At 37.8% G+C, this 13,185-nt stretch overlaps 1 protein-coding gene across 1 annotated transcript; it reads right to left on the reverse strand.

Moving 5' to 3' along the window:
* Window positions 1–2,805: 2,805 nt before the first annotated feature.
* On the reverse strand, window positions 2,806–8,693 carry hopx (HOP homeobox). The gene is made up of 2 exons (XM_066642578.1): window positions 8,339–8,693; window positions 2,806–3,386 (listed from the first exon to the last, which is right to left on the reverse strand). The coding sequence occupies exons 1-2, from the start codon at window positions 8,480–8,482 to the stop codon at window positions 3,309–3,311; spliced, it is 222 nt and encodes a 73-aa protein (XP_066498675.1). The 5' UTR covers window positions 8,483–8,693; the 3' UTR covers window positions 2,806–3,308.
* Window positions 8,694–13,185: the final 4,492 nt, after the last annotated feature.

The following is a 13,185-nucleotide window of genomic DNA, read 5'->3' on the forward strand; positions in this document are numbered from 1 at the left end:
CGCAGAAGGCTCGCTCCAAATCTGTACGCGTGTACACTACATACACAAAGCTTTGTGAGCCCTTAGATATATTTATAGATATTTGGTCCTCCTGAAAACACTGCTGTCAGGTTTTCATTACATTCAGTCACAAAAAAGAGATCAGGTAGTGGACACTGTGACTCTTCCAACTCATGGGAATCCATCACCTTTATTATAAACTAAAACAATGCAGTGAGAATTTGATTGCATTCAGCCAAAAGGTAACGTGAGGTCAGACACTAGTTAGACACCTCATCTCAAAGAGGCTGGATGAGTCTTCATCACTCCAGTGGACATTAGCCAGGTCTTGGTGGTTTTATAGCCTTCTTTCTGACACTTGGCCTTGAGCATGCGGTGCACTAGCTCATGTGCAGCTGCTCCAGCGTGTCGCATCCCATCGGCATTGCTTTACTTTGAACTACTGTGAATGCAAATGAATTTTAATGTGACTGTTAACCACTGTATGAGTTCATTGTACTAGGAGTGTGTTCTTCACTTTACTCCTCTGTTCATACACTCTCAGTGTTGTGTGTGGTGAATAGTGGACTTGTTTGAAGTAAGATGGACATGATAGAGGCTCACCAGACTATTCATATGCAAATTCTTTCCTCATTGCAACCAGCTGGCAAGCAGACTGTAGCATTTCGCGTGCTCACATTCTGGACACAGACGTTCAATAGCACACAAACAGCTTTAATATCTCTATAGAGAAGCATCACCAATACAATGTGACTCTGTATGAGCTTACATTCAACACACCCAATGTCACACATCAGCAAAAGGGGTGAAAAGACGTGTCCAATTGCCACAAAAAATAACTCTCTGGTCCTTTTTATTAATAACTTACTTTGATACTTGTCTTTGTTTTATTACCTTTTTTTTGGCTTTTTTCTTTGTTTATACTTTCATATTTTCCATCGTCCTTTCTACCTTGCCTCTTGGCTTGAATACTTTGCAAATTGCTGTTCTTTTCCGTCTCTTTCTCTCTCTCTCTCTCTCTCTCTCTCTCTCTCTCTCTCTCGCTCTCTCTCTCTCTCTCTCTCTCGCTCTCTCTCTCACTCACTCTTCCTCTCTATTCTCTTTAGTAACAGATTCCACAAGAGTCTGATGGTTCCTCATAGCAACAGACAATGCCATGTACATATCATCCAGTTCCAGTTCAGCTCTTATTGCCAGGAGTCAGTCTTATTGCAGATTTCAGAGCTCCAAAACCACTTCATGACCCTTCACACATGATTACCCACAATCTTCAGAAATGGATCTGGGTGTAGTTTGAGAAGTGTGAAAATAATGAAGCAAATTTCCGACACCATGCATGTCTTGGTTGTTGGATGGTGAGAAGTTATGCAAATCAACCCAATTGTTCCTCAAACTACTTAAACAAAGCTCTATTTGTGTCTAAAATATTTATATTTATATAATCAAATATAACATCTCTCCTGTAACTTTCTTATCACATGATTTCTAAGACACCAGTGGCTCTGTGTGTAAAATGGTGAGAGTCTTGGGAGTCTGCGTAGTGCTGCTAGTGAGCAGTGAGGGCTGTAAATAACCGAATGAACTTTGCAGATTTATTTAAGGAACAGGAAAATGAAGGGAGTTGTCTCTCTGACTTTTGAACGGTGACAAAAGAAATTGTGTGTGCCTGCATGTGTGTGTGTGTGTGTGTGTGCAGACAGTGCCAGGTTTTCAACAGTGCAGCATTTGTGTTCAACTCAAATAAACATGTTTGTTTTTCCTTCCTGGGTGTGTGACAAGTTTCACACCCCTCTGCTCTGACCCAAACACTCACACACACACATTAAAATCTGTGTGAGTAGAGTGTTGTGTAAATACACACCCACAAACAAAACCCCATTTTGTAAGGTCCACATTTTTGTGTAACCTTTTTTACACTTTTCTTTTTCTTTCTTATATAAAGAATAATGCCTTTCACTTAATTAAAAAATAAACACCTATTCTTACATTAGTTTTATCTTTAGGTCTAAAGACGTAATTCTATCACAAGGATTTGATTACAGCCAAAACATATTTATAACAAATTAATAAGAATAAAAATATAATATATAAATAAGAAAATACATTTAGCTGCTAATTATTTGTAGCATTACTGATCCTTGTATTAAACTATTGGTACCATTTAAAAATAAGACTACACTTAGTTATTCATTGTGAGGTTAATACATTGATAGTTATTAATATTCAGTTATAACAAATAGATAGAAAGGGCAACAGTGACCTGTTATTTACCAAATAGTGAACCCAAATCCATCTACACAGTTCAATTCTTGCCAGATACTGACCTTACGTTGTTTCTCCAACAGTCGACATTAACCGTTTCAGCATATATTTGGTAATAACCTTTTAATGGCTCAACCGCCAACTGACTTTTTACTGACTGTCTTTTTATCTGTGATAATGTTTTGTGAGTGTCTTTTTATATATCAGTGATAATGTGGTGTACCATAACATGTGAAATGACACAATCCACATTCACAGGTCTCACTTCAAAAAAGAAGTCACTGTCACACTTCCTATCTCTGAGATACAAATGACTGTTAATTACTTTTAAAGTGTTTACAACCAAATCAATATCCATGTAGTGAACAGGCATTTAAACCATTTATAAAGCTTTATAAGTGTAGTCATTTTGTAAAGTGGTACCAAATTAATGAATTAATTTGGAAGACTAGTTCATTAGGTTGCGTCCTTTGAAAGGCAGCAATGGAACATCTGCATCCTGACAGTAATGAAAAGAACAATATTTAATGTTTTTTCACATAATCCACTTTAATAACTCTTGGTTGTCTGCAGTAACAACACTCTTCATCACTTCAGTATGAATTGCTGAATACAAGGCCAAATGTAAATCCATTTGTTGTTGTGATTTTACAACCATGAAGAATTCAAAATGACATCTTCTTTGAGATAATGACATTCATCAGACAGGTACAAGTCTCTTTAGAAACACATATATACATTTTATTTATGTAAACATGATTATATTATATTTGCAATAACATAAACAGATGCTTTTCACATTTAGACTAACCACACAGCTTGGATCCAGAGTAAAGAATAATAACATGATGTTAACAATCATTCGCAAAGTCCTCAGAGGGAAAGGAAGTGGAGATGTTTTCTTGTGATGGAAGGATGAACAGAAAACACAGTGGAGAAATGGACTGAACGAAAAAAGAAAGGAGAGGCAAATGATGCATTAACAGAAAAGTGAACAAGATGAAGAAGGAAGAGAGATCCAGGGGAAGGTTTTCATCTTTCTTCCTTCAATCTTTTACTGATCCCAATTCAGCAGGGAATCCCTCCGCTTGCCTCCACTGAGCATTTCTCTTCCTAAACCATTCCTAGAGATAAAGAGAGACAGAGAGAACACATATTAAAGTTAGGCTTGTAAATGTTGGTGATGTACAGTTGAGTTTGGCCTTGTCCCGTGTGCAATTGTGTCCATTTGAATGCATAAAAGAACATATAAAACAATAGCAAAATGTCTAAATATATTTGCATTTTATATATTGTATATTAAAATGCATATTACATTCTAACAGTTTTTAGGAGTTGCTATTTCAGCTGAGACACTTTTCCTTTTAAACTACTACAATACACTTCACTAGAGAGCTCAACACGCTTGGAGGAGAACACTAACTAGCTGGTGAACTGATTTCAGCCCCGGGATGCTTTTAGGAAACTTAGCTAACACATGCTCACATTAACTAGCACTGTGCTGGAGGATAAGGGCTGGAGGGGAGGGAGATGACTTTTTGACCCTCATAGAAACCTTGAGACAAGTCACAATCTCATGGATGCCTGGCATTTGCTGTGGTCAAACCTGAGATTTCCCACTGGGTCAAAACTTGACAGTCATATTTTTACTCACACAGTGATTTAGGCTATTTTGCCCACCCCTACTGTTTTGAAACCAAACAAATACACATTACACCAAACTCATCGCTGGTGCGTCTAGGGTCACTGTGCCACTGCAATGAGTGACTTCAGACCCTACAAATGTCTTTAGACACTGCTCTGAGAAAGCTGACAGTTGCATAATCAGAGTCTGAGGTCTAGGAGCCACAGCCCACACTTACTAAATCTACTCCAACAGCCCACCAGGGAGATTTCATGCAAGAAAACCACCTCAAAAAATAGAGCCAGAGAATAACAGCTTAAAGTGGATGTTTGTTTATAGTATGCGTGTGTGTGTGTGTGGTTGTGTGTGTATTTGAAGATGATACAGAGTTAAAAAGTGGCTTTGCTATTTGTCAGAAAGAGGAGGTGTGACCACAATTATGATTTAAACATTATTGTGTTGTTTGGACTGTGTTTTACTGGATGCTGATCTACAGCTAATCATCATGTGCCTTGTGGTGAATACATACATAAAGAGTGATAAAAACACAGGTCTGAGATCATTTCTCTCTTTCATATTCAAAGCACTACAGTTACACAGCACCAATCGCATTACTGTAACTCCAAAAATACTTTACAGACACGGCCCATGTGTAGATGTGTCCAGACATTTGATCATTAATCTAGAAACTACAGAACATATCTGACAGGGAAAATCTCCAGCTGTATCTTACATGTATGAAAGGACAACTCTAGAAAATGGAGTTTATATTTGAAAACTGCTTGATTGGAAGATGCCATGAGGACAGTTAACATTATCAAGTCATATAATGATAATACTTTAACTAATAACTCTTGAGTTCCCCAGTAAATCCTGACCATTTCCAACACAGCCCGCTAGAACCCTAAAATCACTTCAGCGCAAATGGACAAAGGGATCTGATCCCATGTCAGTGAATAAAGAATTGACCTTTACTGACCCCAAATCCTGTTTTAGACTTCCATATCCTAGTGAAGATTACAAGACCCGGGGCAGCTAAATCTGCCCTATGACAAATGATGAATACAAGCAAATCCATGAGTGTATTAGCCCAGGATGAGGTCAGAGATTTGTCTCTTGTACTCCACCCATTCTTAACCTTACCCATCAACAATGGCCATGATTTTCTTATTAAACCCAAGCAGGTTGAACCAGTTTAACAGCATGAAAGAGGAACATTTCTGAAGCCCTTGAAGATCACATGTCTGTTTGTATGCACTTTGGGTGGACTTGGATCTGGTGACCTACCCTTCTGTTTCTTAAAATTCAAATACAGTGCTCTAGGCAGGAAGGAGCTTTTTACTGAAAGTCAGTTTGCTTTGGAAATTAGTCCATGTGACACCTACTGGACTGGATTTTCGGTGTTATATGTCACATGCCAAACCAGAAAGTCCACCCACTGTCTAATAAATATATTTGATTATTTTGTTGGTAATGCTGTGGGACAGGACAAAATTATATCACAACAGTGGAGGACATTTATTTAATATAAAGTAGTATATATATTTTTTCTATACATTGTTTTTCTGATGTTTCGTGTCAAATAGAGCAGTTTAAAAAAATCAGAATGCATTTTATGCAGTGCTAGTATGAGAAAATCTAACATCATTGCTAGAAATGAATTGGATGAAAAAGGATGATGTCATAAAGGGCTGACGTCCAATCAGCTTCCTTCATTATTTGAAGCAGTAGAAAATTCAAAGGAGTGGTTACTGGGTAGAACATTACTGCTTATGTATTGTACAACAAAACAAAACTGAAAGCAAATACAGACACTTTATTAACACAGTTTTCAATACATTTTAACACGGCCCTATTCTTCAGACAAAAAAATTTGTTCTACCATAAATGCAGCACAGTTCTTTGCTCAGACAAACATCAATGACACACTCATGGCTAATTCCAGGGTATTTGAGGCTAAAATTGGTCAGTTATGTAAATTTGGCATCCCACCTTAAATTATTTTAATGATTTTACTGCTGTGTCCAAAACTGTGCTAATGACTATGTAGAGCACTGTTTTTGGGTTCCGCCATTTTGTAGTTAGTGATGTTCAAAAACACAGTGGACAATTTTCAGGGCACTCAATACATCTCCCAAAAAGTAGTAGTAGTACCCATGTACAAAAGCATATAACAGATACCCATAATCCACTGTTTTGTTGTTTACTACCCTCCTGAATTCAGTGGTAGCACCCTATAATAGTGTACTATATAGTGAGTAATGCAGAGATCAGAGAATAGGGAGTGATTTATGACACATTAAATTGTAACATGCTGCAATTTAAGGTGGAATGGAGGCACCAAAATGTAAGAAACAACAGATGTGTAAAACTCTCCTCAGTCAAACAAATTCTGCACTTGTTTAACTTTTTTATAAGAACTTAATACTGCTTAAACTGTACAGGTTTTTGTTGTTTACAGGCTTTCTCTTTTATGAGCCATACCATACCATATGTCATATACTGCAGTAATAATAATAATACAGATAATATTAATAACAATACTAATATTATCATATGGCCCACCATTAGCTGTACATGTTTGTTACTGCTTCTCAGGCTATAGTGATGTTACTAAGGTGTTATACCAAAAACGGACAAAAACAACAGAGGAATCTTCTGTCTAGACAAAGACATCTGTTTGGGACAAACATTCAAACCATGACGCATTCTCTCTACTCCGGGGTTCTCAACTGTTTCATGTTTTTTCCTACAGCTTCCTAAAGGAAACTCAGATGAGTATTTAAGGTGGTCTAGAGGTCCTAAGGTGATCTAGACTATCTTAAACATTTTACAGGAGTCTTCTTTCCACTCGGTCTGACTAATGCTGTTAGGACATGTTCAATCTAACAATTGAGAAGGTGTGGCTCCCTCACTTAAACGTGCAGGTTACTCCCTGTGGCACCCAAAAAAGCTCACAGCCAGTTTTGTTATGGCAGGAACATCTATAATGCTAGTACTAAACATTGTATCTCTGTTATTGTTGTTTTTCATTGTCTAGGATCATGCTACATGCCATAAACACTATGAGAAAATTTGACAAATGGACCAACAGATGCTCCAATCTGAGTTCACATTAATGGTTGTTGCATTCATTACAGACATTTTTGGAGATAAAATCTTTTGTTATGAAAGAAAATATATAAATCTAGGATTTATTGACGTCACTTTGCTGCAGCAACATCCTCCACCTTTGTAGAAAGTGTTTACACTAGGTGTTGGGACATTGCTGTGACAATTTCATGGCGTTCAGCCACAAAAAAAGCATTAAGGTCAAGTACAGATTAGCTCTGGGTCATAACTACCACTCTAACTCATCTCAGAGGTTTTGGATGAAGCTCTGTCACTCCAGAGAACATCACTCAACAGCCCCATGCTAGAGGGGCTCTATACCCCACTATACACAGAATGGGTGACTTTAGACTAGTGTGTGGCTACTCCAGAGCTCTACATTATAAATCTAGCAAGGACACAGCTCCTGATTAAAGGTTGAGTAAGGATTTAATTTGAATATGCAAATCAGTCTTTGACTGTCTTTAACATATTTACATTCATCAGTACATCAGCACTGGAGATCAGGGTTTTATAACTTTGCTTATGCTGAGGGTTATTGCTTTATTAATACGACTCATCCTCTTATCAGTGCACAACTAATTAGATGAGCGTGCCCTCAATAATATTTAATCAATATTATTTATTGCTGATTTATCACAAGTTTATTTTCAAATTCACAACAACAGACTTGACCCAAATCAAAATTATGATCTTATGATTAAGAGCTTGGTGGGTATAGTAAGATTGTTATCTCTACATTACTCTGCATTAAAACTGTCTGATTATGATGTCATAATCTCAAGACACCAAAGAACCAATAGAAATGGTCCAAAATCACTCTGATTTAAATCTTCTCCACATTCACTTACAACGAAATTCGAGTAGTGCTTTCAGGTCCTCACTTCTACAAGTTGTGCTATCATTGTGAGGACAGTGATCCTCAAGAGGATAGCAAGACAAGTACACACACACACAGAGAGATGGAGGGAGAGAGAGAGAGAGAGAGAGAGAGAGAGAGAGAGAGAGAGAGAGAGACTTTTTTCTATATTTGTTAGAACCTCCATAGACAGTTGCTCACATACAGCAACGTTGGTTTTTCTATACTTGTGAGGACCCCCATAGACTGTACAAACATACACACAGATTTTGGTTTATCGAAACCTGCGATAAACCTAAACCAAAAACCTACATGAGTATTGATTCCTCTACACTTGTAAGGACTTCCATTGACTATACACAAGCATACTCACAAATTCGTTGGACTGTCTGTACATGCGATGACTTCTATAGACTTTGGATACAGGCACACACACACACACACACACACACACAAACACAGATGCGCTCGCACACACTCACCGCGGTCTCCTCCTCACTCAGCCCACACTCCGCGGCGATCAGCATCAGCGTGGTCTGGTCCGGGTGTTTAGTCACTTTAATGAAGTTCTCCTCCAGCACGCGCAACTGATCCTCCGCCAGCCTAGGTTGCCCGCACGAGGCCATGAGAGAGTGCGCAGTTGAGACACAGGACCAGAGAGAGAGAGAGAGAGACAGAGGGCAGCAGGGGGACGAAAGAGTTAAGGAGGAGGGGGGCGGACAGAGATGCACGAGCACGAGTCGCCTGAACGAGTTCTGCAAGTGAGCACGAGGAGGCGAGCAATAACACAGAGCGGCCAAACTGGACCCTCCCCTCACAGCACGCGCACTCCAACGAACTCCTCACACGCTTTAAAGGCATAGTCTGATGAAAACAGTGGGAGGGGTTAGGTTTTCATAATGAAAGGACTAGTAGAAATTGGCCAAATATTGTCAGCTTTTTTATATATGAATATATAGAAATACAGGACCTCTATGTAACATAAGATCAATTCCACTGTCATTTGGAAGTTAATGTTTATGGACTTCAGTTCAGTTCCTGAAGACCTTACCAATGGGATTGTCTAATATATTGTCCACGACACTACTAACCCACACCACATAGCACTCAATAACTAATCCCAACACAGAATCACAATATATATATCACACCACCATAGAGGGAACACCAAAAACACTGCTTCTTAATGCCAAGCCCACGTCCTCATAACACCAACCCACTGCCTCATATCCCTCACAGGTACTCCCATACAACACACACTCCTATAGTGCTGAAACTATTATACTTTCCATAACACACTGTTCTTTATTGCATAGCATAAGTCTCCCATAACACTACCTGAATACAAATATGCACATACACATACATTACACTGAACTTAGCTATAGAACTCTCCCCCTTTCTCTGGGTTTTAAAGGAACTGTCTGTAGGTTTTATCTCGTATTATGTAATGTTTCCCGGTGTCCTCAGCATAGCCTTCTACTTTGAGATTTTTTTAAGTAAATCTCAATCTGTAAAACCAACTGAGAGTGAATCAGAGGCAGATAAAGCCACTTAAAATATACTCAAATATATATTTGGCTACTTCATGAAGTAATAAAATGAAATAAGTAGCCACTCAAACTAAAACTGACTGAAAAGTAGCAGGTCCCAGACTTTCTTCAGGATGTAAACAATGTCTGTTTTTAACAAATAATTTATTGTTCTATATTACCATGTCCTATTTAGGCATTTAGGCATTTTCATGTCTAAAAAATACTGAAACTGTCATTAAAAATAAAGTTCTGCTTTGAGAGGAAATTGAAATCAGTGATTTTGTTCTTTGTTACTTAATTTGATAGTAATTCCTAATTACATATATGGTTTATCGAACTAAAAATATAGCTATTTAGCATAATCGGCTGCAGCACTGAGTAAAAGGTATAAAAATAAATAAATAAAATAAAACAGAGCCAGTGGAACTGCGTATTTGTATGTGTTTAAAACATTGAAGTCAGTTGTTTCATTTGAGGTCATTGTCCGATAAACATCTAGGACGATTAGCTAAGCATGAATGACCCCAGGCCTCAGCTCCAGTTTGACGTTTGCTAACTTCCCATGCCCATGTCCACTCTCTCTTCCTCTCTGGTGCTAAAGCCAAGCCAAATACATTCACTCTCATTTGCCTGAATTGGGAATTACACTGACCACAGTATAGGATTAAGTGGAAAAATGTGGATTTGGATATTTGTTCATTAAACTATGGAAAGTACGTGGCTCCAGTTTTACCATCTGCATTCAATACACAGCTGCTGGACAACATATTTACAAAACTAAAATGCATGGTGTCCGAGAGAAACGGGTCAGGAAAAAGCCAGTTTATGCAGTTGATCAGTGTAGGGCATTTTTTGCTTGTTGTCTACCAGCATGACCAGTAAAGGGTATGACTTCCCCTAGTCCAGCTGGGCATCCAGTAATCTCAGAGGGCAGACATTATCTCAACCATGAGAGATTTGGGGCTAAATGTTGGTGGGAATGTGGACAAGGTATGTGAGAAGAACTTGACTGTGAAATTTGTAAACCAAAGCAATGCTACAGGAAGGCTGGGCTCAACATTGAGGGCAACAGTGAGCATGTCGGTTAATTGAAAACAAGCCTGTTGTTAGCCTATGAATGTAAAGTAATTCATCATAAGTTATATTTATGAGTATATGGGCTATATTTATGAAAAACTCAAGCTGTGTTGTGTGCAATGTCTGTAGAAAAATCCTTACATTACCTCGTGCATAGGAAAAATACCATGAGCTATTTAAGTATTTGGCTAGTTAGCTAGCTTAATGTGTTTTTGATTTGGTTAAAAAATAATAAAATAAGTATAAAAATGTAGGGTTAACTTTTTATGGACTCTTGTTTTTGCAGTAGATTTTCTCCAGTCATGTTTAACCAATCATTACTAGATGTGTATTCTTCTGAGAAGATCAAATGTGTCCCTCTGAGAGCAGCAAAGCACACTGTTTTGAGCTTTTTAATTTGCTTTTATCTGATTTCCACTACTATCAGCCCATCATACAGTTTCAGAAATCATGGAATCAAACTTATTTGCAGTTATTTGACACTCCAGACACTTTGGAGTAAGTGTGGGATGATTTAATCACTATGCAATATTTGTTAGCTATGTTAGCATTAGTAGCTACAGGGCAATGTTAAGTCGTCAAATTCCACATACTAAAATTGTTATTCCTCTTCATTTCTTAAACTAAGAATCTTTGTCATGCTGTAACAACTCACTTATTACATGATACTTAGCTTCCAGGCTGGATCAGGTCTTTGAATGGCCACACACACACCCACACACACACACCCACACACACATAAAATTGCACTCGCTTTGTCAACACCACATTCAAATGTGTTACCTTAGCTCAAGGTTATATTTACAGTGTAAATATGATTATTTGAGCAAATCATCAGTGTAGATGGTTCTTATTATTACTTATTTTATATTATTGTCCATTTATATTAAAGGTACAATGTTGTGAATTATGTGAAAGGTGTGTATGGTTTCCAAGGCTACATGTCATCACTGTTCACTTATTGATAAGAGGCACATAGTGGATGCTCTTCTCTTTCTGATTCTTGCATTTGTTCATTCTTCAGCAAGTGCTCACAAGTAATGATACACTCTGGAAAGCATGTGGCGTGGTTAGTTACTGTAATAATGATAACATAACTTCATATTTTCCAACATTCAAGTGATGGGAGTGTAAGGGAGTCGCTTTCATTTTACTGATTGCTTAAAGGTGCCTTTCTTTTGATAGATATATGACCTCGTTACTTCAGTTTCAGTGTCTTTTTTTATTCTTTTATCTCTCACTGTTAATTAAATAGGTTTTAGTGCTTGAGGAAATGTGATGGAGTATTATGGAGTTTAGTTTCAAGGTTGGGGTTTCTTTTTTGTTTTGCAAGTGCTTTATGCAGAATGGGATCAGAATTTCTTAGAAATACACACATATAGAAGCAGATGAACGCTGATCTGAGAGTAGCATCGAAAGTGATTTATTGAAGCTGGTTTATATGACCCTCACTGGGTCCTTATTATGTTTCTGAGAGGAAAAAATAGCCAAATAGGTCACTGTAAGGAACACTCAAGAAACTCACCCAGAAATAAGACCTCAGGCAGTGGATAATAAAAAAAAACAGCAAAGAAACTGTACGCAAATTTGCTATGTTCACGTTACTATTTACAGTGCTGGTTATAACCAAAGAAAGTGTCTTTATGTGGACTGTTAATGTAATGTGTTGTATAAATGTATCCTGTATATTAAAACACTAATATCTAAGCTTTGTGATTTTGTATCTAATAATAACTTGAATACCATAAAGTTTAATAGCATTGCTGGATCAGGAATTACATTAATATTATATTAGTGATATAAATATTATTAAATAATACAGCAGCAATTGTAATTCTGTTAATTCAAGAGTCAATTCTCTGTAAAAATACAGTCAAGTACAATTTACACAGCTCAGCCTATCGCTTACTGGTAATGTTGGGTCTAAACTTCATATCTCCAACTACATTCATCACTTTCAAAGAGAGTCAGTGTAATACATTCTCTGAATCTGACTTATCTTAATCTCACTGATTTTCACTGAAACACAGCATTGTCTCATTCCCACATAAAAGTGATTGATTTTTAATATGGAACATACAAAGGAACACTGAGTGGGCTCCAGCTCATTTGATGGAAAAATTGGTCAAGGCGTCTCTCCAGAAAGAACATGGTCAGACCCTGTTACACATGGACCTTATATAACTATTGTGCCTCTCACAACACACACACACTCACACACACACACAATTACTTACATTCTACCCACCATTCTTCACATCTGGAGCCCAAGCCATCTCAGACTGAAGAGAGGAAATGAGGCTCCTGTTGTCCAAGATCAGAGAGAGAGAGAGAGAGAGAGAGAGAGAGTGTAATACATACCGGACAGTCTTTAAGTGTATAACTGCAAACATCCAAACCACTAGTAGGAATCCCTACACGAAAAAGACCAGACTAATGATAATAATACACATACACAGTCTCCTCTCTCTCTCTCTCTCTCTCTCTCTCTCTCTCTGTGTGTGTGTGTGTGTGTGTGTGGTTGTGTGTGTGTTTGCTGATTGTTTGCAGAGCAGGATGCCTTGCTTTACTCAAATAAACAGTGTTATTCATCCTGACATCCAGATCAGAGTTACTGTTACTTTGTGTGTGTGTGTGTGTGTGTGAGAGAGAGAGAGAGAGAGAGAGAGAGAGAGAGAGAGAGAGAGAGGGAGAGAGAGAGACAGAGAGAGAGAGAG

This window comes from Hoplias malabaricus, chromosome 13, assembly GCF_029633855.1.
Source record: "Hoplias malabaricus isolate fHopMal1 chromosome 13, fHopMal1.hap1, whole genome shotgun sequence".
In the NCBI taxonomy this organism is placed as follows: Eukaryota; Metazoa; Chordata; class Actinopteri; order Characiformes; family Erythrinidae; genus Hoplias; species Hoplias malabaricus.

What these genes read in the sequence shown, in the direction of transcription:
- hopx (XM_066642578.1), bottom strand. Translation starts at nt 8,482, where the DNA reads ATGGCCTCGTGCGGGCAACCTAGGCTGGCGGAGGATCAGTTGCGCGTG. An exon ending in TGAGTGAGGAGGAGACCGCG is followed by an intron (nt 3,387 to 8,338) that starts GTGAGTGTGTGC and finishes CTTTATCTCTAG; the next exon opens with GAATGGTTTAGGAAGAGAAA.